The sequence below is a fragment of the Saccostrea cucullata genome, unplaced genomic scaffold (assembly GCF_032062105.1).
Source record: "Saccostrea cucullata isolate Sc308-1 unplaced genomic scaffold, CSIRO_AGI_Scuc_v1 ctg1215, whole genome shotgun sequence".
Lineage (NCBI taxonomy): Eukaryota > Metazoa > Mollusca > Bivalvia > Ostreida > Ostreidae > Saccostrea > Saccostrea cuccullata.
Genome location: NW_026919104.1, coordinates 89,883 through 116,696, shown reverse-complemented (window position 1 = coordinate 116,696; position 26,814 = coordinate 89,883). Strand labels below are relative to the sequence as shown.

Genomic DNA, 26,814 nt, shown 5'->3' with positions numbered 1-26,814 from the left:
TATGACATTTCACACGAAAATACACTATAGAACTTATTTTATCCGGAAATTATTGAAACTACTAATTTCGGAAAGCTTTTGATTGACACATCCTTGCATGTGCACTTTCACAAAGTAAACAATAATTCACATTCTCGCCTGTAAATTTTCTGCTCAATATAGTTTGATAGCAAATATCTGTTAAAGCCGATTTGCCTAATATGGCGAATGCATATTTCACTTTCACTTAATTTATATTATATACTGAAAGGAAAAAGAAAACTTTTGAAGTAAATTAGAGCTATTACTTCGAAGGCATTTTACAACATTGTTAACTTATCAAACATTTAAAATCTTTAATAAACAAGTGACCAAATTCTTATGTAATTTTGACTGCTAATTCATGAGTTATTGAAATTCATATGGCGTCTCATGCGTTTTTATTTTCATTCAGTATATTTCAATTTTACTTTTTTCCCAACGTCTTTACTATTGAAAACGTCCATCAAAAGGCCTATTGCCCCTTTTTTGAACTTTTAAATACCTCCCTCCAAGAGGATTTTCGATTTTGGACAGTTTCCTCTAAGTTTTGTATTGAAACTGCAAAACACTCAATAAGTCAATGATATTTTTTGTCCAAATTAAATTTAGAATGGAATTCAGTTTATAAATCATTGATACAGCAAACCATTGTTACAGTATTAGATATGCAAAGGGCCAAAGCTAGACTGGAACTCAGGCCCCCTGAATCTCCATTCAGGTACCCTTCTGAGCAGTATCTGGCCATCAGCAAATCAAAACCTCAAACTCGTCCAACTGCCAAAACTAATCCAGACTCTTCCTTGGCAATTCTTTCACCTGTCATATTCAAGTGCATGATCACAGCACATTATGTAACAGGAGGAGGAGAAAATGTGACCGACCACACCAGGATTTGAACCCCAAGACTCCTGAATCCCCTGTCATTGAGGCGTTTTACCAACTGAACTAAATGGCGACCAGCAAGCAAATCCTGGTCTGGTCCGTCACACACATAATATTAACTTTATTTAACCTATTCTTCTTAAATGGCATGGCATACCTTAAAATATGAAAGTTTTTTGGAAACTCATGATTTTTTTGTTTCTTGCATTTTAGCCCTAGTCAATGAAATTGATTTCCGTGGAAAGGAAAATTTTCAAGAATGAAACAAAACATTAACATTATGGTTAGGACAGATGTTCACATCGTGTGGTTCAAGAAAGTATAAAATATTAAAAATTTGCATCGATCTTGATACTTCCATGCCTTGAATTATGTAAACTTGGCATGTGAATTTGTGTTACAACGTTTATGGGCTTATTCAATTTTGTACATCCACACAAACGCACTCATACAAAAACTATCAAGTTTAGTTTAAAAATCTTTAATAAGGTCAAATGAAAAATAAAAGATAAAATTCCAGTCTTTTATAGCCTATTTGAAAAAAAATCATAAAGCTCAGAACATGTTACAACCTGGAATGAGTGAAATTTCTGAAAGTCAATATACGTAATTTTATATTTACATCACAAGGGAGATAACAAGAGTCAGCATATTAAATCTAATTTTAACATTATAAAAACTGTCTCTGAAAAAAAACACCAAAGATTTGAATTTATAATCTCTATCAAAATCATTGAAATACTTATTATAGAATAGAATAGAATAGATTTATTCCAGATCAGGGCCCTTGTGGGCATATTACATACATGATTATTAAACAGAGCATATAATAGTTATTAATAAGATGTGATGTGTTCTTAGTACATGTATATACTTAATAATTTACACATGGTTCATAAGTTGAAATAATTGCTAACATGTGAACTTTAAATACATATTGTAATTAAAAATATATAAAGAAGTACCACCGTGTACCATAATGCAAAAAAGCCAGAGATATACATACACAGAAATGAAAAATATATATATATATATATATATATTTTTTTTATACATACCAACACATACATACATACACGTATATATACATGTCCACACACATACATACTGAGTAGCTATATTCCACTAAATTGCAAAAGATACCACGGGACAGTGCATTGGTACTTTATAATTTACCATGTTTTGTTTGCATATCTTATGAACAAGTAATATTTATTAAGTGTTTGAAGTATACAAATTTATTATAAATAATCGATTTTCCTGAGATTCCTAGCATATATGTCTTACACTTGTATAGATAGTACAACAAAAGGAAAATATATAAAAACAAATGTCTTCATCAATCCTATTGGAACACCTAATGCTGAAAAGTTTGAGGACACTGTGAATGAGGTAAAGCATCTTTCACATCCAGCAGTGTTGATGTTCAATGGTGCAGAAACAAAGGTTCCTCTCTAGTTATTCCAGGTCACAGCATGACAGAGTAGTCAGTTTTGATGTGACCCTTCATGGGTGATTCTTCTTTATTTCTCCACCACTTCTCATCAGCTGCAAAATGATTACACACATATTTAAGCTTTAATATATTTCACATTTTGTCTCCATGTCAAAATAATATTACTGTGGAGAGGGCTTATATAGGCTATGCCTGTTGCCATATCCATTTATATTTCAGTATATAATAAAATACGTTCAAATCAAATGAAAATAATCTAAGAGTAATAATGGCTGTATCTTACCACCACATGCAACGAATCCCCTACTTTCCTAGAGCCTTCCTGACACCTGCCTTGATCTTCTCCATCTTGGCATCAGTATCAACATATCCATCCCCATTCTGTTTAAATTCATTCAGTAATTATTACAAAATTCGCAAACACAGGAACAAAAATTTGTATATATATGTATTACTTTTTTAGTTATCTTTTTTAAAAAAGAATTTACATACCCAAAATTACCCAGATACGATCACTTATAGTATATAAAACTGGAAAGGGGGGCTCTTTAATTCTTAATTCTTGGGAAAAGACTATAACAATACCTTTTTGGAATGGAGAAGTTCCCCTCCTACAATCTGGACCTCCAGCCAACCTGTAGTGGTTGGAGTTCCCTCCCCTGTCTGATGATAAAAAAAGAAGAAAAATATTATCTTATATTCAACGTTAGACATGAATTAATTGCAGAAAAATATTTTATATTTCCATGGCAATTTTCATCAGAAAGATGCAACAAGAGGTCCATGGGCTCACATGAGTTACAGTAATTATAGCCCATCTTGTTCTTCATAAGCAGATTCTTTTTTCCATACACTCTTACGTAAAATTCAAATCACTCATTGTGGCCCCATTCTATCCCCAGGGGTCATGGTTTGAACAAACTTAAACCTATGCAACCTCAGGATGCTTCCATTTAAATTTATATAAATGACAAAAAAATTGGAGATGCGAGGCCTTATTACAGATAGGAAACCTGATGAAAAGAAAGGTAAACTGAACAGGTACTTACTATTTCCAAGTCATTGCCAAATTCTTTCTCAAGTTCCGCTTTAATTTTGCGAAACTGAAATGAAAATTGATCTTCTTTTTAATGACAGAAGATAAAGCAGCTCATAAAAAAATAAATGCTTTGAAAAAATTAGTGACCATCGATTTTAAAATTTTCTATCAATTGTTGCTGACTTGCTGCCTTCATTCATTGAGGATTTTTTGATAGTCAGCAACTAGCTATTGCAACAACACTACTGAAACATGTACATGGTGTAGCACTGCAGTATGTAAAATACCTGTCTACTTGTACAAATTCAAGAGTTTGAAAAATAAATTAATGAAAGTTAGTACCAAGACATGCACAATATTTGACTACGAGGGGTGATCAAAAAGTTCGCAAACTAATTGAATAACTTCCATACAAGATACAATATTTGGTTTTTTTTTTTTTTTTTTTTTTTTTAATTTAAATTTTATTTCAACTTTCACATTTAATACAAAAGTATGTTCACAAATATATCTTCCTTCAAGTATCTATTATAGATAGCATATACAAGTATTAAATTTACTAAAGGACATCCACATACATAAATTCACATTTAATTAAACACATGTGAAAGTTGTTTTAATATACAGGATAGAAAAAGGAAGAGAAGAGGAAAGAGAGAGGGAGCGAGAAAAGAACATTAAAAAGAGAAAATCAAAAACAAAAAATATATAGGGGGCATAGTGTTGTTTTTTTTTTCTTTACATTAAGGGGGGTGTAAAGATTAAGATTTGTTTCTTGAAAAAATTCATAAATACATATGTAAATGTAGACTTGTACAAATGAATCATATCATATCACAGATGCTCTGCCAGTTATTCTCATACTCTGTATATTTACATTGTTTCAAAAGTAAAAATTTCTCAATCAAGAATCTTTCCTCAATAATTGTTTTTAAAGTCATTATACTTAGAACAGAAGGATTTTTATATTTAGTCAAAAAAATATAATTCTTAATTATCAGTGTCATCAAATTTTGCACTTTATGGGCATCCTTATTCTTATGTTTGCCAAATAATATTGTTGTTCTGTCAAAAATTAAAGATATATTAAACTTACACAAAACCCACTCTTCAATATCACTCCAAAGCTCTTTTACTAAATTACATTCAACAAAAAGATGTTCAATTGACTCAATGTCAGTCTTACAGAAACTGCATGCTGGAGATTCTTTTATCTTAAGTTTAAAAAGATATAAATTTGTTGGAACTATTCTATGTAAAATTTGAAATTGTAGCCACTGCAGTTTAGATTCTTTGGTAATTTTAAATGGGAGTTCAAAAATTTTACTCCATTCTTGCATGGTGAATAGATATCCCTTTTCATTCCATTTTAAAATGGAAGTACTTGTTTCTTTCTTTCTATTAATAAGAATGTCATACATATCTTTACAGCCTTTCATATTAATGTAAAACATCTTCACAGAACTGGGTAAATTTGGACCATAAGAAAAAAATATATTCATTTGGTTTTTGCTAACAAATCTGTCACACACAGCCTGTTTCAAACCAGAAAATTCAACAAAATTTGTTTTTACACCAAGGTCTTTAAAAGCGTCTAAACTTAAGAAATTCTTGTCTAAGTTGAACAGGTCACTTATGAAAACAAAACCAGCATTAAAGTAGCTTTTAAGAAAGACAGAAGACCCACCCATGATTATTTTTGGATTATACCATATGTGTTCTTGGAATATATTTTTATTTTTCTCTTGCTCTGCATAGCACATTTTGAGCCAGCTTTTAAGGACATCTACCCAAAAAGTGTTTGTTATTTTTTTACATAATTTAGCAGTAAAGTCTGTACCCATTAACCAAAGATTTATAATATCTATGTTTATTTGTGATTGAAATAATTTTACCCACTTAGAATCAGAGTGAATTAATCTTCTTATCTAACTTGATTTTAATGCTATTATAAACTCTGAATAATCAGCCATTCTAAGGCCACCATCCCTGTAGTCTTGAATTATAGTATTTCTTTTTATTTTATGGACTTTACTTCCCCAAAGAAAAAAATAAATTTCATCCTCAAAAGCTTTTATAATTTCTAATGGTGGATTAGGTAAAGTAAGAATCAAGTGATTTAATTTAGGGATAATCAATGTCTTAATTACAGTTAACCTACCAATGGGGGTTAATTTTCTTAGTTTCCACTGATTCAATACCTTTTTAATTTCACTTAACTTTGATGTATAATTAAGATTAATCATGTCTTTTAAATTTACAGAAAACTTAATCCCTAAAAGATCAAAAGTTGTGCTTTTCCAGTCTAACTTCCACCTAGAATGATGATATACATCTTTTGAAAATTTTTTACTACCAATCCATATCATTTTCGTTTTTTGAATATTTATTTTGAGCCCTGATATTTGGTTTTAATGTTGATTATATTTTAAATTAATCCTCCCCGATTTTAATGCACATCAACCACCGTTCTGCGCATGCGCGAATCACGTGATATTGGCGGTCACGTGACCCCCTCCGTAGCGTTCTGTCACAAAAGTTAAAAGATTTTTCCGAGTTTTATATTTCTTTCCATGTGAGTTAATTTTTATGACAAGAACAGTTAATTTGTCAGAAATGGTCATATCTCGGCAACAGATAACATCCTTTCCAAAAATAAGCATGGCGACCATTAAAACACAAATCTTCTGTCTCAGGAGAGACCTTTATTCAAGGTGGATATAGAATGGGTGCATCCTTTTTATCATCTAATACATTTAAAATCTAAAGAAAACAATATCTTAGGTATTTAATACTTATATCATTGTTCAAATATTCAACTATTTTTCAAAGTGCTAATTGGAGGTCTTTGATAGCAAATTGCTTAATTAAGAATACATATCTTTTCAAACTTGCTTTCACTGGGCAAGATGACAAGTATCATTTTTAACCATCAGCCTTCCTTCACTAAAACGATTAATCCAATCATTAATTGAATTTATAGGAACTCATTTATCTCAATAAACTGTGTACAAATTATTATATGATACTGTAGAGGGATTTCTAAGATATTACAATAAATTGTACAGTCGTTTGGTGAACGAGTTCGACTGAGACAACCATTTTTCGTCACAAGTGACCTAAATAGTGACGTCATTTTCACATTGTGACGTCACAAACAAGGAGAGAAACTTTATTCAGCATATGCTATTTATAGACCTTGTGTATGGCTATGTGTGTACCGAATTTCATTCTAATCTGAATTGTGGTTTTGTAGATATAGAGATAGTTTGCGAACTTTTTGATCACCCCTCGTACTATGTAAAACTGTGTTGACTGTTGTAAAGCTAAAGAATAAACTGAGATGAATATTGTACTTTACATAAATGTGTGAATGTGTTCTCTTTTGGTATTTATTTTACAAATAACAAAACATTTTTACCTTGGGGGCGTATCCTCATGCACCACTGCAAAAAAAAAAATCATTTTTATTTTCACAGTAAGAGTTTATTAATAAGCATGTCAAATGCTTTATCATCAGACTTAATATTGATGTTCATGTTCATCTAGGTCCATTTACATGTACTCACTAGTCATTCTTCTTTTAAAATACAGTAAAACTTATAACGAGCACACTTAAAATAAAATTATGCTTACAGCAAAGTTTCATTCCCCATAACTTTAAAAATATATTTTAAACTTAGGGGATAAAGAATATTATGCTTTTATAGATGAAGCAAATTCTCTCATCCCTTGAATTTCGTTATATTAGCATGTTTTGCTGTACAAGTAGATGCAGAAAAAAATTGAAGCGAGTTTCTACATTTTGTAATTACATTTGTAGTTAGATTATAATCAGTGTCTCAGGACACACCATTTAGAATAATATATGTCCCAATTAATTGCAATGTAGCAAAAAAGAATGGATCTGCTCCAGAATGATTTTGAGGAGTACAAAACTTAAAGGAATTGTGCTGAAAGGCTGAGTTTGTATATGCTTTAAATCCTAAAAAATAACCCATATTAAGACGAAAATTTAACTTAGTTTCTCAACGTATTTTTTCTTGCTTCAAATTTACACGCCATGTTTACAATCCAAACTCTCCAATCTGAATTGTTCATAATAAATGCACCGAGTTATCTCCCGTGTTTTGAGCAATTAAGGAAAAGATCAAATTTATCAATCATATTTGTATATTAGCATTGTATATTTCTTGAAAAACACCACGCTATAAAATTTCCCAATAACAGATAAAATGTTCACTTGGTAAATTCCCAATTCCAAGGGCTAGGGACTCACTGACATTCCCAAAATGGTGTGGAAAATCCATGTTCATTACGCTCTTGGTCCTATCAACAATTTTGCTTTTTTGTTTATTATGCCGTTTTGGTTTGCAAGATAATGCCGTCAAATGCCCTTTATGCAGATGTCAACCAAGTGTACCGGTACTTGAAAGAGGAGAAAGGAATTTTTCAAAATTTATCTTTTTTGCAACTGAGGTAAGAATTTGGAGAAATTAATCTAGAACCAAGCGCAACTTTTTGTGTGCAATATATATTGTTACAAATATTGCTTTGCATGGCACTGTAGCTTTCTGGTCATCCATCCCATTTCTTTTTTCAATCCAGCAAGTTACAGATTTGCAGCTAGTATACAACTAGTTAGAATAATCTAACTGTGTCTCGGTACAGGCCCTCAACTGGGTCCGTAGGACAATATCATTTTAACGATAGAACATTCTATCTAGTATACAACTAGAACATTGAGAATGTATAATTTGCCAATTTGGGAGTCATTCCCAGCCAAGTATCCATCCTACCAGAGACATATAGGCTTTATATGTCTCTGATCCTACTTCTTTTCCTAAATCAGCAAGACAACCTACCATTTCTCTACGCATCAATAAAGAAAATAGATGTACAATCAACTTGTACATTGTAAATAAGAAAATCATAAGTTCATCATATGATTTTCTTACTTATATTGTACAAGTTGATTGTACATCTATTTTCTTTTATTATTAAAAATTGTTCAAGGGTGTCATAGAACAGTTCAACTATTGAGTTGTTGGTATGTAAAGTAATGTTGCAGAAAAATACATTATCCGCGCTAGTTGCTCCCTGCCAGAGAAAATTCGGAATATAAACTAGAACTGTATAATAATATAATAACAAAAATTATACAAACCAATAAGTAATATGAATTTTTAGCGTCATCTTCTATCTTGGGGCTCTATGAATGCCTCAGCTCAGCGGAAATTCTGTGATCTAGTGCTTATTTATAGCTTTCCACGTAAGCTTACGTAAGGGGAACCAGCTAAATATTGAGTCTGAGTTGTTTCGCCCCTATACCCGTTCGCGCCAAGTGGTTTCGGATCCCACAGTGGATCAGCCAAAAAAAATAAAAAATTCGCAGTATCATATTTCTTTTTAAATTATAAATTACTTAATTTACTAACATGTTCTCCCTATAGTTGTGACTAGTTTAGGGAAGATTTAAATCATAGTTTAAAAAAAAATAATTACAAATTATATAAATACATTTTATTTTCATGAATAATTTTTAATAGTAGAAAATGTGCATGTATACATATATGTTCATTGCATGAATTTATATGTAGATAACAATCAGTATTCAAGCTCAAAAGTCCATGAAACTTTACAAAATTCGAGCGAACAAACACAGACCACCAGAAAACTCAGAGTTGGGATCAGTGGCCAAGGAGGAGTGAGCATCCCTTGCCCGCAGACCAAACACCCCGCTGTATGCTTTTTGTCATGATCGGGAAATAACGGAAAATCCGTTGATAATTCAATGTCTATGTAATGGCCTAACAATTATTATGAAAAACATCAGTCAGCATTGTACATGATAAATTGTATTTGCATGCTGACAAGGTCAGTGTAACGATTATATGTGTATAGAACTTACGAAACGGTGACTTTATACGAGATTGCTGATATTTTTGTTTCAGCAACTTGTTTGTCAATAATTTACATCATTTTAGAATTGTTCAAACGTAGAGCATTGCGTATCGAATCAACTAAGAAAAATGCCGTATATACATGTATGCATGTCATTAAGGTATTCCTGCATAAGTAAGGGAAGTTGACGATTGAAATCTAAAGTCATCACGTTTATTATAAAGCTTATAAGATAATAATATGATGCACTCATTTACAGCAGATTTTGAACTCTAAAACGTCTTATTTGAAAGCAAATCAATCTTTTCATTTTCTTAGAAAGAACTGATAAAAAATATCATTTTAAAAAATTAATCGATAAAACAATACAAAATAGGAGCGGAGCAAAATGGACCTCCAAAGCTTCAGAGGTGGGATTGGGTGCCATGGAGGAGTGAGCATCTCCTGCACATGCACCCGTCGTGTGCTCCTTGTCATGTTCGAAAAAAAACCCGTAAAATCCGTCGTCAATTCAGTGTATAAATAATGGACTAACAATCAGTATGAAAAATATCAGTCAGTATGATGACTTTTAACGAGACTGTTGATATTCTTGTTACATCAACTTGTTTGTCAATAATTTACCGCGGTTTAGAAATATTGTTCTTACGTAGAGCATGCTCTTGCGTACATCGAATCAACTGAGATATATAAACTCCGTATGCAGGTCTGAGGTGATGAAGGTATATTGATGCATTAGTAAATTTGGAAGTTGACGATTGTAAATTTAAAGTCATCACGTTTATCACGGAGCTTGGTTGTTAGATTACCATTAACGTCTTTTTCAAGTAAAAAATATCCAAATATGATGTGTCAGACTCTGTGGTATCTTTTATCTAAACCTCACCGGGATATATCGCATCTACATAGGAATGAAAATTACCATAATATAATTGTTTAAAACTAACAATACGTTGTCAATATATCTAAACGTCGAGAATATATACAAAATTTCTAGCTAATACGGGGCGCAATTGGTACCCATGGGAATTCCAATAGATTGTTGATATCGAGAGCTATAATGTCAGCCTTTAAGCAGTTTAATGCTGAAACCATCAGTGACAGATCCAGAAACTTTGAACTAAGGGGGACTAGTTTGGGACTGGGGTCGGGTCCCACAGTTAGCCACTGCAAAAAAAAAAAAAAAAAAAAAAAATTATATAATAAATCTAATGGCCTATTTTGGACACAAAATTTAATAGGGGTGTCTTTTAAAATTCAATATAAGAAATAAAATTTTGGTGTGGCATTCCTCCTTTAAATCTTATTTCTTCAGATATACATGACTTTTCTTTCCATTTTAAAGGATCGAAATTTTCTGGGAGGGGTTCCAGGTATGGAATGCCATATACGACAGCCAACTGCTGACTGCTTACTGCCAACTGTCAGCTGCTTACTGCCAACTGCCACACATATTTGAATAAATTTTATTTTGATATTGATATTTATGTAAATTAAAAAAAAGGCGCGGATCTACAGGACATTTTTTCCAAGAGGGTCACTCTGGTAAAAAAAAAAATCCAACCCAGAAATTTCTTGACAAGAAAAAAAATACGTAAAATCCTTTCCTAAATGTGAAAATATATTTCGGCCGGGGAGAGGGGGTTCCTGTGCGTCATACCTTCATGTGTATGACATTTTTCATACCAACTTAACACGAATCCACATTTTCAGTTGGGGAGGGGGGGGCTCTAAGGTCCCTTTTAGTTGATTTATTTTATACATTAAATAACTTTTAGTTGGTTTAGTTTGTGCATTAAATAACTTTACAAATTTCAGAGGGGTGTTCCGGACCCCTCTCTCTAGATCTATGCATGTAAAACAAATTTTATTTGTACAAACAAAGAGATATTAATGTTTTATCGGCGTTTTCTAAGTGGAGGGTCCAAGGTCAGTTATACTGGTAGTTCGTTTAGTTTATTTAACGTATGACTGAACAAATTTTAAATGCCCCCCCCCCCGATCTATGCATGTGAAACATTATAACACACAGAGATATACATCTTTAACTTGAGGAAATTTTTAACTATAGAATATAATGGAAAACGGAAATTTATTTTCAAAACATCTTTTTCTGCGAAACGACAAATCTTTTTTATTATTAGTCTCTCTTCAAAGGTTTTGTTGTCTCCGGGGGAGGGGGGGGGGCTTTTTTAAAGAGTAAAAGCAGAAAATAGTCATTTTATTACCTATTTCAAATAGGAAAACAAATTTAAAAAATAAATAATGTACTTTATCAATTAATTAATCAATTAAAAATATATTGGTCATTTTATTCCATTCAATTTTACCAGGGTGACCCTATTGGAAAAAATGTCCTGGATCCGTGCCTTTCCTTTCCCTTTTTTGTGAAAATTCATATAAATATCAATACAAATATAAAATTTATTCAAATATGTGTGGCAGTTGGCAGTAAGCAGCTGACAGTTGGCAGTAAGCAGTCAGCAGTTGGCAGTAAGCAGTTGGCTGTCGTATATGGCATTCCATATCCAGGGACATTTTGTTATGCTTACTATAACTAAGAAATATTATACTTTTAGTTGGGGGGGGGGGGCTCCCTCTGTATAAGTTACGCCTAACTTCGTGACTTAAAAAAAATAGTATCTTCTGAAGATATACCGTAGATCGCCAAAATTTCACCGGATTTTTTTTTATGATTTCAAATTGAAACTTTCCAGAACTACTTATCGTATATTTCACCGGATTTTTTTTAATGATTTCAAGTTGAAACTTTGCAGAACTACTTATCGTATATTTCACTGGATTTTTTTAATGATTTCAGATTGAAACTTTGCAGAACTACTTATCGTACTCAATGAATATAATTATAACATTTTCTTTCACGTGCACACACTCCGTGACTGACAGCCTTTTGCGGGTGGCGGAAGGGCGGGTTGGTGGTGGTAGTGAAGGTAAACGGATAAAAAAGCAAGAAAAATCTAGTGAGTAGATAGGGTTGTGATTGAAGTGTTATTTCCAACCCTGGAACCCCCTCTGGCCCACATGCAGGCACCTGAAGTGTGGATAATAGCTCCCCCCCCCTTCTTAATGAAAAAAAAATGTAAGAGTGTATAATATCTCAAAAAATATAATTTCCCCGTCAAACACAATCTATGCAAGCAGATTTACTTTTTCTCACTTTTAAAGAATGGCCTTATACGGTATAATAAAAATACACAGTGTATTTTTTTATTATACCGTATCTGCTTGCATAGAATGATATAGATGTTTTTGACGGGGAAATTATATATTTTTGAGATATTATATACACTCATTTTTTTCATTAAGAAAGGGAGGGGGGCTATTATCCACACTTCAGGTGCCTGTGCTCTGGCCTACAACAAAGGGTGTCATATTTTCCAATTTTATCCGAAAACTAATTTCGACTCCATTTGCAACTGACTTTTGCGCCAACTTTTAGCGCCATTTACAATCTTGGGGGAAGTCTAACAATGGAAGAATTCAACATATTTTGCATATCAGATGTTAATGAACATCCCAAACAGTTACCGCGGTGAGTTATTTGTCAGTTTAAATGTTTTCATAGAAATTGTTCTAATCTAGAAGTCTACTGAAGAAAAAACACCTTTGAAATTATTAGGGCTACTTGGCAGTGGGGTAGTTGATGAGTAAAAAAAGTATTTATACTGGTGTCTCATAATATCGCGGTACTTAATCCTTTTGCATAAAAAGTGTTATTCCAATTGTTTACTTTAACTTTCACCAGATACTATCCATAAACCAATCTATGGCCTAACTTTTTAGTGTCAAATTATTTCTTTAATTTGTTGTCTATTTTTAAAACGGAAGTCTTATTTACCTCCTAAATTCGAGAGTCCCATAGTATCGCGGCATGGGAAAACATGGAAACTTGTGGCTGACTCGGACTTCAATTTTTATTTTTATATTTATGGTGTAATTCTACATAAAAAATAAACAGTTATACAAACTAAAGACTTTTGAAACATGAACTTTATTATGGCTTTTACTAGGTTATAAAATCAATGATCTAAATATGATAAAAACGGGAAAGGAAATCTGTAAAATTACGTTTTATTTGACTAAAAAATTAACCGACGCATATTCAGAACATTTTAATCATCACGAAAGTTTACATTCGGACGACAAACAGATAGTATTTCAACAGAAAGGATATGAGCTATGTTTCTGGATTTTTAGCTCTACTGGTCAGAGACCAGAAGAGCTTATGCGATAGTAATGCGTCCGTCGTCCGTCCGTCTGTCTGTCTGTGGAACACTTCTAGTATACCGGTCCCCATAAATATGGCGCTAAAATAGCTGCCACCGAAGGTGGTGTACAGTATATAGACGATCGCGTGAGCGATCGGCAAAATCGAAAAAGAAGCCACAAATTGCAAATTTGACCTCAAATTTTCGTGTTCCTTTGCGAAAAATTGGTTTCTAGCACGTTCTGATAGCTGTTCAAAAAACTGGTTTTTAAACACAGTTCTTTAAATGAGAATTAAAAGATTTCGTAAAATAACGTTCTTGTTTAGGAAGTAAATCTCCATCTTGCGTTGTTTAGGAATGCAGTCACATGATCAATTTTTGACGTAATCTCATAAATATTCATGAGATGCGTCACTTGTGTTTTGACGTAATGAAGAAATGCCTGATAGGACTCAAAGTGCAATGCTATTAAAATTGCGTGATTTTTGTGAGAAATACAGGGATTTAACCAATGTTAGCTAATGATTAGTCATCGATGGATTGAATTGTGCATCATTATCGATTTGAAATGGAAAGTATTCTGAATATTTGGACATGATTAGGAGGTCAGAATATCGAGCTGCAGTTAACGGTAGCACTGAAAATCTTTGTCAAAAAGTAGAGATTGTTTACTTTTATTTCAAAACTTTCCTTTGTACTTGCCATAAAAGTGTAAGATATCAGCACGATTCTGAAAGGCGTTCATGTTTTCGATCACATAAGTTGCACTCGATACTTTTGTAAAAAAATTCTTAAATTTCCTTTGTAAAGATTATATACATGTCATAAAACTAAACCAAATTTTAAAAACTATTAATTATAATATTTGACGATACAGGATCATTTGATTCATGTGTTATCAAGTCGAGTAAATTATTCACAAAAGGCACTCATAGTGCCTTTTGCATAGCAAAAAGGAAATAACTTAGCTCATGTCGAAAGATTATATACAGACTGGATTTATAACTTCAAACCCAATTTTGTCTATATAACCTAATTTTTCAAAATCGCTACTGCCTCCTACAGTTTTGGTTCGATTGCAATATAACATTGGCACACAAGGAAATAACTGCTCACTAAGATACATAATTCTGTGCATTTATATATGGTTTTTAACAGATTTCAATGACTTCCGGTGTTGTCTGTTAAACAATTTTTCAAAATGCTACTCCTCCTACAGTTTTGGTTCCGATTTCAATATAACTTGGCACACAAGTAGACTACACTAAGATACATAATTCTGTGCATCGGTTTTTGATTTCGATGAACGGTGTTGCCGTGGTTACTAAAAATAGAAATATCTGTGAAATTCTTTCAAAATGCTACTCCTCCTACAGTTTTGGTCCGATTTCAAGATAACTTGGCACACAAGTAGACTACACTAAGATACATAATTCTCTGCATCGGTTTTTGATTTCAATGAATGGTGTTGCCGTGGTTACTAAAAATAGAAATTTCTGTGAAATCCCTTTCGAAATGCTACTCCTCCTACAGTTTTGGTCCGATTTCAATATAACTTGGCACACAAGTAGACTACACTAAGATACGTAATTCTATGTAACAATTTTTTATTTCAATGAACGGTGTTGCAGTGGTTACTAAAAATAGAAATTTTTGTGAAATACTTTCAAAATGCTACTCCTCCTATAACTTGGCACATAAGTAGACTGCACTAAGATACATAATTTTGTGCATCGGTTTTTGATTTCAACGGTGTTGCCGTGGTTATAAAAATAGAAATTTCTGTGATTTTTCAATGCTACTCCTCCTACTTTTGGCACACAAGTAGACTACACTAAGATACATAATTCTGTGCATGGGTTTTTGATTTCGATGAACGGTGTTGCCGTGGTTACTAAAAATAGAAATTTCTGTGAAATTCTTTCGAAATGCTACTCCTCCTACAATTTTGATCTGATTTCAATATGACTTGGCACACAAGTCGACTACACTAAGATACATAATTCCATGCATCGGTTTTTGATTTCGATGAACGATGTTGCCTTGGCTACTTAAAATAAAAATTTCTGTGAAATTCTTTCGAAATGCTACTCCTCCTACAGTTTTAATCCGATTTCAATATAACTTGCCACACAAGTTGACTACACTAAGATACATAATTCTGTGCATCGATTTTTGATTTCAATGAGCGGTGTTGCCATGGTAACTAAAAATAGAAGTTTCTGAGAAATTCTTTTAAAATGCTTCTCCTACAGTTTTGGTCCGATTACAAATTTTACAATATAATTTGGCACACAAGTAGACTATACTAAGATACATAATTCTGTGCATCGGTTTTTATTTTGATGAGTGGCAAGGATCATTTTTCTATTTATTGCCGTTTTAAAGTTTCAAGTCCCAACTGCTACTTTTCTCTTCCTTTGTTTTAAGTATAAACCAGTAGAGCTACAGTCTCGACAGAGACTTCTGGTTGGAATATACCGCGATACAATGGAACCCGCTATATAATGAGAATCGAGTATATATTACCTTCCAGTGGCCGTGGCTTCTATTCCAAATCATCCAAATTACTTTTTTAAAAAGTGAACTACATGATTCTTTGAAGACAAAACACATTTCAAAAAATGAATGCTTTCAGAGATAATTATTAGTTTGCATTATCTTCACTCTGCTCAATTTTTTTTTACTAAAGTATGTCTGTTTGTGGAGCTTCCAGAGGCTTTTTCTCCCTTTAGCATGGGGGAATAAGAAAGAATCCAGTATGCATTTAGTTTTTTTAATTGTTGTTTTGGTTTTCAAAGCTGTATGATTCAATCTCTTTTGTGTCCGAAAATTACGATTTACCAGACTACCACCAGTTTTCAGTGTAAAACTTGCACACTCTGCTTCACATCTTTAATGCAGCACCTGATGAGTGATTTTGGGGCCCTGTGCTGTTCAAATTCTGGAATGATTTGTTGCATTTATGTCCCTTGTTCATTCCAATTAACACTAAAATAATAAGCTTAAGGAATTATTAATATTTATAAAAACAAAACAAACAAAAACAAGATTTTCATTTAATTTGTTACTGCAAAATACATTACAGAGAGATATATTAATAATTATTATTGATATTATTTTAGACGAGAAGAAGGCATATACTCTCAGTACATCCCCACCCCTGTTCCAGAACAGTTAATAATTTTTGGACTGGGTAAATGGCCAAGCCAGGTGGGAGAACTTGAGGTTGAGGTTGCTCTAACGTATAAAGATGTGCATCTTTGTTTGGGAATGTTTACAGAGCAAACCAGGCAAGTCTTTGTAAATGATTTTATTTGTAGTTATTAAAATTTTGCTTCGTTTTCTAACAAGAAATTTAAAAGTGACCTTGTAATAATGCATGTTATTCAACTTGGTGATTTGTATGCAAAAACAAGAGCACAAAACCATTCACATCTTTTATCCAGTCCTTTATATTTTAATATACGAGTGTCAGTAATAATGAAGGGTATATTTGTGTGAAAGATATCTTACTTCAAGTTGTTCCTGGTATAAATATTCTCATTTACAGTAAAGATTATTACTGTGTCTTTTTATTGATAATATTAAATTTTTATATAAGAGCTCTATGCTGGGAAAGAAAGCATTGTGAGGTTCCAGGTATCATGTCATCCGAGGCAGAACAAGGCATGGCGAAGCTCTGTATAGAATTCATCACAGGTTCTACAAACAGTCAAACAGACAAGGCTAAAGAAGAGAATTCATCTGACAAGAAAATTAATGAATCCACACCAAAGGTAGCCCTTGTATTGACATTTTCAATAAACATCAAAATGAGTGGAAAATAAATGATTTTAAAAATACTTTAATAGAGAAACTTAAAACAAAATCTGGAAGGTTCAATCAAGTTTTATTGAACAAAATAAAGATAGCAGTTGTGATCTCAAGTAACTATGATTTGTTTAAATTCACTTTATATATTATTAAAAAACTGAAACATTCTTTTTTTTTTCTTTTGGAATTTTGTAGTTTAATATATTTCTGTTTCCTTTGTCTCATCACCAGATATCTAAAAAAGGAAAGACCAAGGATGCATCAAAGCCTGTCAAACAGAAGCGCAGATCCAGTATAACAAAAGGGGAGAAAACCCCTACAGGCCCTACACCAAAACGGTCCAGGACTGGGAAAGGCAAGGCCCTGCACACTGACAATGACACCACAACTGACAAAGAAAACATAGCCACAGAAAACGGCCTGAAATCTTCTCCTGAGACTAATAAGTTTACTAGGATGATTGAAGGAGGGAAACCTAGAGTTGCTATATGTAAAGACTTGACTAGCCGAGGTAGGTAGAATTCAGTAAGGTATAATTTCTAAAAGTGCTTATGCACCTTTTCCATCCTTTAAAAATACAACTTAATTTTTCATCTTTTAAATATTAATAAAACCAAATTTTGATCGAGCCTGATTTGGATTAGAACTTCAGTTGTGCTGCTTGTGCATGTACTACAGATACACCCCTCCCCTAATTTTATCAAGACAAAAAGATTTAAACACTGAAAGTTTTTGATCTGATATATTGTCTAATTCTTTTTTCAAATTCTGTGTTCTAGCTCCACATCCTAGCAGTCGTTGGGGCCACAGCATGTGTATGACTGACAACAACACAGCTGTGGTTATTGGAGGTCAGGGAGAGAGGCAGCAGCTAGTCAAGGACTCGGTCTGGTGTCTTAATCCAGGTAATAAGTAAGATTAACTTTACCTTGTCCCAATCTTATTTGACTAGTAAAATGAACTTTAAAAAAATATCATGCATTACCAGAGTGAGAGGTGGGGGGTCCCACATCTCATTTAGACATCCAGGGAAAGAGGTGCGAAAAAAATTTTTTTCTTTGTATTGGGTTTTTGTACTATTCCATGTTTTGGGAGGGTCAAAAAAATTAATTAATTTTCTTACTGGATTTCCCAATAGTAATGGGAAATGAATGTTCTCAACTATTGATGTCTTTAACAGTTACAAGAAAGTGGACCTGTCCCGAAGTGTTTACAGAGTCTCAAAAGCCGGAGTATCGCATGGGGCACACTGCCACCTATGACCCCACACTTAGGTGTATCTATGTATATGGTGGGTCTAAGAACCAGAGGTGGTTCCATGATGTACACATGCTGGATGTGCAGGAGTGGAAGTGGACTCTACTCAAGGTAAACAGAGAGATAAATGGTCTGAGACAGAAACAAGCTCTTCTTTTAATATTGAATAATTTATACAGGGAATTTTTGCTTCTGATTTGTTTCACCCTGAGCTACATGTAGGTCTGCGAATTTAAGATGGGGTGAATTAAAAAAAGACGGTATAATTTTTAATACAGAACTGTGTGACTAAATGAATGTAAATGGGGAAATTTGTTTGGAAGTGTGAAATAAATAACCCTGAATATAGTATTCCAGGGTCCGACACTCGTCAAAATTTGGTCTCGCCATTCGGGCAACCTTGGTATGATCACAGGTCGCCCGAATGAATTTCAGGTCGTCCAAATAAAATATCAATTGAAACAAAACTTAATGTGAAAATCGTTTAAAATTTGTTATGATAATCAATAGAAGTTGTGGGTTTGTATTAAAAAATGTAAACCATACATTTTTGGAATGTAAAGATGTCATCTAGTATTTTATCAAACAAAAATATAAGCAGAATCTGACATGCTAGAATGCTAAAGTTTGTAGCTTGAAATATTTATTTTCACTTGCCATGAAGGCCTAAATAAATAGGGTCAAATAACCCTGGACTGAATTAATCAGGTGTTATATTACAGTGGACACCCAACATGGCTGTCTAGCAGCAGAAAACGATCATTATGATCGGAAAGTTGTAGGGGAAATGCAAGATGTTACAATGAAGATTATTTATACTATTTATATTTAAGGTGATCGTTGACTAAGTTGACATATTTTATATCTCAAATAAAACTTTATTAAAGACTTTTAGTAAAAATTGCATCAGCTGATTGATCGAACGTAGATTTGGCAGGAAAAAAAATCTACTCGGCTGCAATTTGAACATGTTGAATGGGTTGGTTTTGTTACAGGAAAATATGTTTTGAAGGTCTTATGAAGTTTAGTTTAAAATATTAAACATCATTATTAGGCCTAAATATTCCCAACTTGTCACAGGTCGTCATTTGGGCGAGCCAAACTGAAAATCAGGTCGTCCGAAATCATTTCAGGGTGGAAATGACGAGGTGACGAGCGCGAATGTCGAACCCTGGTATTCAATTGAAACAACATTTCAAACAAACTTTCATTTACAGTGAAATGTGCTTGAATTGATATGTAAATTATTTTCATTCCCTATGGCTTTTTAAGTATATTATAGAGTTAAGAGATTTAACAAATTGTATGTTCTTATAAATTTGTGTAGAAATATTTTTAATCAATGACTAACATTTTGTCTACAGGTGGCGGGGAAGGCCCCTACAAGAGCGTACCATAGCGCCACACTCTACAGGAATGAGCTGTGGATATTTGGGGGTGTCTACCCTCGTCCAGACCCCCAGCCAGATGGCTGCAGCAACGAGATCCACATCTTCTCTCCTGTGTCTGAAAACTGGTACCAGCCCATTGTCAATGGAGAGAAACCTTTGTGTAGATCAGGGTATGAGAGAGTAAAAAGATAAAAGTTCTAGCAAGAGATATCAAATATATATATAAATGTGTACAAATTCAATGAAATGATTTATACCTATTTATGTGTCTCGGTCTGTAACTAGGCTTAGCACATGTTTATGTCTGTTGTATTAAGATAATTTTTATATTACAGTCACTCTGCTACTATGATAAATGACCAGTTGGTTATATTTGGAGGATGGGATGCTCCTATTTGTTACAATGATCTCCACATCTTAGACATGTGTAAGTGTTAAAATATCCGGTTGCTAATTCATTGAATTTCTTTTTTACAACAATGTAAATTCACAGATGTTCTCTGAAACAAATTGTACTGATTCCTTATAACTTTCATTAGATTATAGGGCTGTACCGATTCCTTATAACTTTCATTAGATTGTAGGGCTTAAATAATCCATCTTTGAAGCATCAATATATTTCAAAATATTTGAGCATTGATATGGATCACAATATTTTGAAATGGTAATAAAATCTTCCTGTGTTAAAATAAACAAAATACCGTATAACGGGTATTTTCTGCGGTTGGAAATTTTTGCGATTTAACCCCTGAAAGGTAGCAAATTAATATTTGCGTTTTCAATTTCTGCAGTTGCACTATACAGCAAAAAAAATTTTTACGGGGTACCGTAGAGGATCATCAAACTCTAATATTTATTACAGCACTGCCATTATTACGTTTTGTTAAATCATCCAGGCACATGATTAAAAGGTGCATCAGAGAACATGTATTATGCTATTAAACTTGATTAAACTAATTGCTTTTAGTTACCCTTTTAAAAATTATGCCTAGTCCCAAATGAAAATAATTTAAATAAAGATGATGATAATTAATGTCTCCAAGCCATAATCTAAAATACCTGTGCACTTAAAATTAATTGCTATCAAAAAAGCTAAAACAAACAGTTTCATAATCAACCACCCCCAAAATCACACGTGTCACATGCATTGAGGCGTAACTAATACTGTCAGTCCTCTGATTTGAATGAAATTCACGAGACAATAAAGCAATATTGTATACACAAGCGTTATTTTAATCACAGTGAAGACAATTCACAGGATTAAAAAGTGGAAAATAAGATCGAAAGAAAAACTGTTATCGGAGTTTCGATGCTGCCCGAATTTTCTCGCTAACGAAGACATGTCCATACATGAGTCTGCAGACGCATCACTTATGATACTTACCTGTCTAAAATACCTGAAGTCATATCAAAAATATTTTGCGATTTTAATTTTTGCGGATTTGTTCCATCTGCAAAATTCCGCAAAAATTGGACAACCGCAGAAAATACCCGTTATAAGGTATTCCTTCACAAATAAAAATAATTTATTTACAGAAGAATTTATCTTTCGTAAAACAAAATTACTAGCAAATTATATTCCATTCAGGTGGTGTTACTTATTATGTATTTCATATGAATTAATATTTATATCTAGAATTTTCATCTAGACTATGAAACCCAACATGTTAAGTAAACAATGAAAAAATAAGTTCTAAAGATTTTTTATTGTGATTTATCTATAGTGAAACATTCTTTCTCTCCAATAATAATTTTTCACCGACTTGGTTACAGTGATTTGTTTAATTGAGAAATCTGCAGACCATAATTGCAAAGTTATAATTTCTACAAATTCTTTTTATTTGATATGCATAAATATTTATTTTAGGTGTTGTTGAGTGGTCAAAACCCAAAGTACTGGGCACTCCACCTTTACCAAGAAGGTCAGTTTTGAAATTGAGACTAAAAACTAATATAACCAATCAAAATTTGTGTAACTCTTGATAGAACAAATTTTTATCTCTCAAAGTGAGTCTTACTGTCTGATCCTAAATTTTTATATGCTAATGAATGATTTTATTCATAATTTTATCAGTATACTTACCTCTACAAAAGAATTTGCATCATTGATTATTAAAGTACACATATTATTTTAACACTGTTGGGAGTAACAAATGGCTAACCTGGGAATTTCTGAAATCTTAAAAACTTGGAACCCTTGAAAACAGGGTCTGAGTTATTGAGTGTCACCCACAGTACAAGGTATTCCCAGGATGAGGGAATACCTTTTTGTCCCCCGCTTGAAAAGTGGGGGATATTAATTTGGGTTTGTCCGTCCGTCTTTCTGTCTGTCTGTAACGCTTTCGTTTCCACACGATATCTCGATAACCCTTTGAGCTTTTGCAATGAAATTTTGCATAGCAACTCCCTATGGACTAAAAAAGACCCCTATTGATTTTGAGGCCCAAAGGTCAAGGTCATAAATAAGCAAATTCTGTCTGTTATAATACTTTCCTTTCCACACGATATCTCGAGAACCCTTTGAGCTTTTGCAATGATATTTTACATAACAACTCCCTGTGGTCTAAGGAAGACCCCTATTGATTTTGAGGTCAAAAGGTCAAAGTTCAAGGTCGTAAATTTATACATTCTGTTTATATGAAACACTATCATTTTCGGGCAATATTTCAAGAAGATTTTGAGCTTTTGCTATGTAATTTTATACCAAAACTCCCTAGGACCTCTCTCACTCCTCTCAAAGTGCCCCGCCCCGTTTGTTTTATTAGTATTTATTGTATTACATGTCGCTATTTTTAGCACAGGGACATGAGGAGAATTATTACGTATAAAACAGGTTGTCGGCGGACTTTATATTCTTATTACATAGATCTATTAGAACTGTTTAATAAAGGTTAAATTAGACACCATGCATTGTGTAAAATTTTGAAAATATCGAACGTGAATATATACATGTCTGTCACTTTATGTTTGTATACAATTGTCACCATGTTACAGCGGCTCCGTGGTCTAGTGGTATGTCTCTCGCTTCACATGTGACAGGGCCCGGGATCGCATCTCGGATGATCCATTTTTTTTTTTTTCGAAATACTTTTCTTTTTTTTACTAAACGATAGTATTCAGCATGTGAAATGAAAAATTTATGAGGTCTGGCTTGTACAAACTCATAATATCATCATTACAGTGTGATAAATATTCCATATAAAAAAGAATCTTCTACACACATAATAAAGAATAATCCATCAAACCTTTATATCCATATTGGCATATTTTATTTGCTTACATTGTATGTATACATTTGTACACATTTAATAATTCTACAAATTCAGTGAAGGGGATCCGAAACCCCCCCCGAACTTCGCATGGTTTACTTTTCCCTAAGCGGGGGACACAAATTCTCTGAATTAGCTTGTTTTCTTTACTTTAGCAGCACTGGATAATTGATTGTTTATTTGCAGTTGGCATGCTTCTTGTGCCCTGGCCAACAGTCGGATCCTGATACATGGAGGGTATGATGGAAACCTAGCCCTGGAGGATACACATATTTTCAACTTAGGTAAGGCTATCTAAATTTAATTCCCTGGTTCTCAGGCCAATTTTCTCCAAAACAGATGCGGGAGGGCGGCATTTTATTTTTCATTTTATTGGTAATAAAGTAGATGAGGGAGGTATTTTTTTTAAATTTTAATTTCCGAATTTTCTTTAACATAAAGATATTTTTTTAATCACATATATACTTTCCATTTCTGGTCAAAATTTCTGCTTTATCCACTGCTTAACAGCGTGTAAACATCGTAGGTAATGTCCTCGAATGTATTTTCAAACGAAGTAGCCAAAATCTCATTGTAAATGGCTACCGGAAGTGATATTTGAATACTAAACTACGAAACAAATGAGGTCGGAATTTTTTTTCCCGGATTGGTCTCCGCAATACCAACTTTTTATTTTATCAAAAATTCAATAAAATCGGCAATGCGGCTACCTCAAAATGGATGCGCGCGGGCCTGAGAACCAAGATTTCAATTTTATATGGCCTAATTCTTTTTCTATAGGTCACCGGCACCCAAAAAGGATCAGATCTTATCTAATGGTTGGTTCAAATTAAGAAGTAAAACTGTTCATTGAGTATCATGGAAATTTAACTGTGACATAAAAAATTGGAAGGCTGATGCCTTAGCTACAAAACTTAAACCATGGGCGAATAAAAACTGAAAATTTTTAATTCAAATGAGGAACAATGTTACTGTGAAATTAAAACATATTGTTTTAAAGAAGTTAAAAGAAAAGTAGGGCTGGTTAATTTTTTTTAAAATGAGACAAATGCCTCTGCCTTTCTGGGGGGGGGGGATCTCAAGAAAGGGATACCCTTTGTGATATTTCTAAAAAGCTACTAATATTGTAGAAGAATTAGCCTCGTATTAGTGATCTAAATATTTTATCATGTGGACTGTTTCTTTACTACTTTTTTTTTATTCATACCTAACAATACACAGTCAGGCCTAAAATAAATTTTACAACTTGGTTCTCAGGTCCGCTTGCATTTCATTCAACAATTGGCATCACCCATTTTTGTCCTCAAATGAATAAAAAAAATTCAAAATTTTGTACAAAGTCTGGCTTTGAAGTATTTAAGTTTTTTTGTTGGTAATCTTTAAACCTGTTGTATCTGTTGACTTTGTTGCATAAACTGGAGGCGAGGTTTAATATTTCACAAACAGGATGACAAGCTGAGTACTGTTTGTTGAATGAGGGAGGAAAATTTTCTGAAGTTTTGATATATTTTCAGGTACTCTAAGCTGGATGCGGATTCGCATGGACCCTACGCCTACCCCCCGCTGTGGTCATCAGGCACTGTCCCTACCCTACTACCACGAAAACCAGGAACAGGATGAAGTACTTATCTTTGGTGGCGGGGACAATGACGGGGCCTTCTTCCATGATCTCATTAGTGCCAGTATTCCATTAAACCCGGCACTGGACCACACAATGACTGTCTCTAAACCCGAAATACTGGAGAACATTGAAAATCAAATGGAAGTCAAGTAACTCAGTGATTCTTCTGTTCTACCTCATTTTTTTATTATTTAGAAATTAGGTTACATATCATTACCATTATTTTTATGTAAGATTAGGTGTTAAGAAATAATGGAGAAGAGGGAGAAAACATGAATTCACACTCTGAGTCCTTCCTTATCATCATTTAATAGAACTTTTATGTTAAATTCAAATCCATGAGAGCACACTTTAATGATATAAGAAATTTTACAGCAAATATTAGGCCTTACCTGTAATTGTTTTTCATTTTATTAAGGCACAGTACTAGTGCATTTATTCTGCCAGTTTATATGCGCATATACAATTTACAGAATACATATAGATCAAGAATTTGATGACTTTATAGTTCATATAAAGGTTTATTAACTCTTCTTTCTGCATTTTTCTGTGTTTTATTTCATTTTTACATATATTAGTGCATGTATTAATTGTTTAAGACATAACCTAGGTGTAGGCCAACTATTGATTTTTGCATGATGAATTTATCATGTTGTAGATATGTATCTAGTTTGAAGTATTTATGTTTTATTATTTAATGAAATTTATACTGAATTTGTGAGAATAATTTACTATTTGATGTAATGCCATTAGTTACATTCCTAATACAGTCATTGGTGCAAAAGCATGTCAAAATTGTGAAATTTTGTTCACTTTTATTTTATAAGTTTTAAACTATATGCCAGAATGTATCAGAACTCTTAAAACATTTTCAATAATGAAGTAGAAACAACATCATCTTTGTTTTAGCTTCTTTAATTGGCTTTAAGATTACCTGAGTCAGTTGGTTGAATTTTTCTGATTGAAATTAGTCTGTCATCCGACATCCGTCCATTTCTTTGTCTGTCATCTGTGAACATTTCAAAGTTTCAGGTCAATATAGCTCCCGGATCCTAAACACAAATGTGTGAAGTTTCTTAACATTAGAGGAATCCTGAAAGACTTTGTAAGCATCCTAAAAGAGGGTAGATTCAATTTTATTCAAATAAAGCACATGCATGGTTTTAAAGTTTGTGACTCAACTACCGTTGGCTTTAGTGAATCTGGATGGATAAAAGTATGGAGAAAAAAAATCAGAACTGCTTTTCAATATAGGGACACTCTGTTGCTAAGAATAAGAAACGCTCTTACATGGTTTGCGGATTTTTTATGACTGATCAAATCATCACAAATAGTCACACATATAAAAAAAAAAAGAAGAAAAAAAAATTCTGAAAATTGCTCCGTAAAACAGCAAAGCTGCTTTAGTGAATCACGATATCTGTGAGTGAAAGAAGTTTGGAGTAAAGGTGAAGAGAAAGTTTGACACGGGTGAGTGTTGTGACCCATGGATCAAGCTTTTCAGATGTACATGTTGTTATATATTGATTAATAGGATTAACTAGCTCCTTACATGTCAACTTTAATTAAGATGCAGTCCTCTATGGCAGCTGTATTTCTACTATTACAGTACCAATCATTATTGGGTGTGGTCATATGTATACAAGAATCAATAAAGTACAAAATAAAAAGCTTTGTATGCATTTTCTTACCTTGACTATATTAAGTCATATAAAGTTTTGCACTTTTATATCAGGGTGTGGCACAGATGATCACAGATTTACTCCAAACTTTGATTGCAAAAATTTTCATAAAGCTATTGAAGTTATGAAGTAATTTTGAAAACTTTAAGTTGGAAAATGCAAAAAAAAAAAAAAAAAAAAAAAAAAAATTGACAATTTTGAAAGTGGTAGGGGTAGCGTGGGGTCATAATGGATGATCAAAGTTTTA

General features: G+C 33.0%; 2 protein-coding genes and 1 long non-coding RNA gene across 3 annotated transcripts in view; 2 read left to right on the top strand and 1 right to left on the bottom strand.

The window, feature by feature from the left end:
- LOC134279494 (fibrous sheath CABYR-binding protein-like) overlaps positions 1-26,814 on the top strand; it is a 65,096-nt gene that overhangs the window by 2,679 nt on the left and 35,603 nt on the right. The window lies entirely within an intron of this gene.
- On the bottom strand, positions 2,945-8,719 carry LOC134279541 (uncharacterized). The gene is made up of 4 exons (XR_009994670.1): positions 8,566-8,719; positions 6,820-6,844; positions 3,409-3,462; positions 2,945-3,022 (listed from the first exon to the last, which is right to left on the bottom strand). It is a non-coding gene; the product is annotated as an uncharacterized LOC134279541 (long non-coding RNA).
- On the top strand, positions 12,746-26,556 carry LOC134279484 (kelch domain-containing protein 2-like). Its single transcript, XM_062761895.1, has 11 exons — positions 12,746-12,855; positions 16,657-16,824; positions 17,136-17,310; positions 17,579-17,858; positions 18,127-18,252; positions 18,528-18,715; positions 19,969-20,165; positions 20,331-20,422; positions 21,863-21,917; positions 23,451-23,548; positions 24,779-26,556. Exons 1-11 carry the CDS (start codon positions 12,794-12,796, stop codon positions 25,036-25,038), a joined length of 1,701 nt encoding a protein of 566 aa, XP_062617879.1. The 5' UTR covers positions 12,746-12,793; the 3' UTR covers positions 25,039-26,556.

What these genes read in the sequence shown, in the direction of transcription:
- LOC134279484 (XM_062761895.1), top strand. Translation starts at nt 12,794, where the DNA reads ATGGAAGAATTCAACATATTTTGCATATCAGATGTTAATGAACATCCC. An exon ending in CATCCCAAACAGTTACCGCG is followed by an intron (nt 12,856 to 16,656) that starts GTGAGTTATTTG and finishes ATATTATTTTAG; the next exon opens with ACGAGAAGAAGGCATATACT. An exon ending in ACTCCACCTTTACCAAGAAG is followed by an intron (nt 21,918 to 23,450) that starts GTCAGTTTTGAA and finishes GTTTATTTGCAG; the next exon opens with TTGGCATGCTTCTTGTGCCC.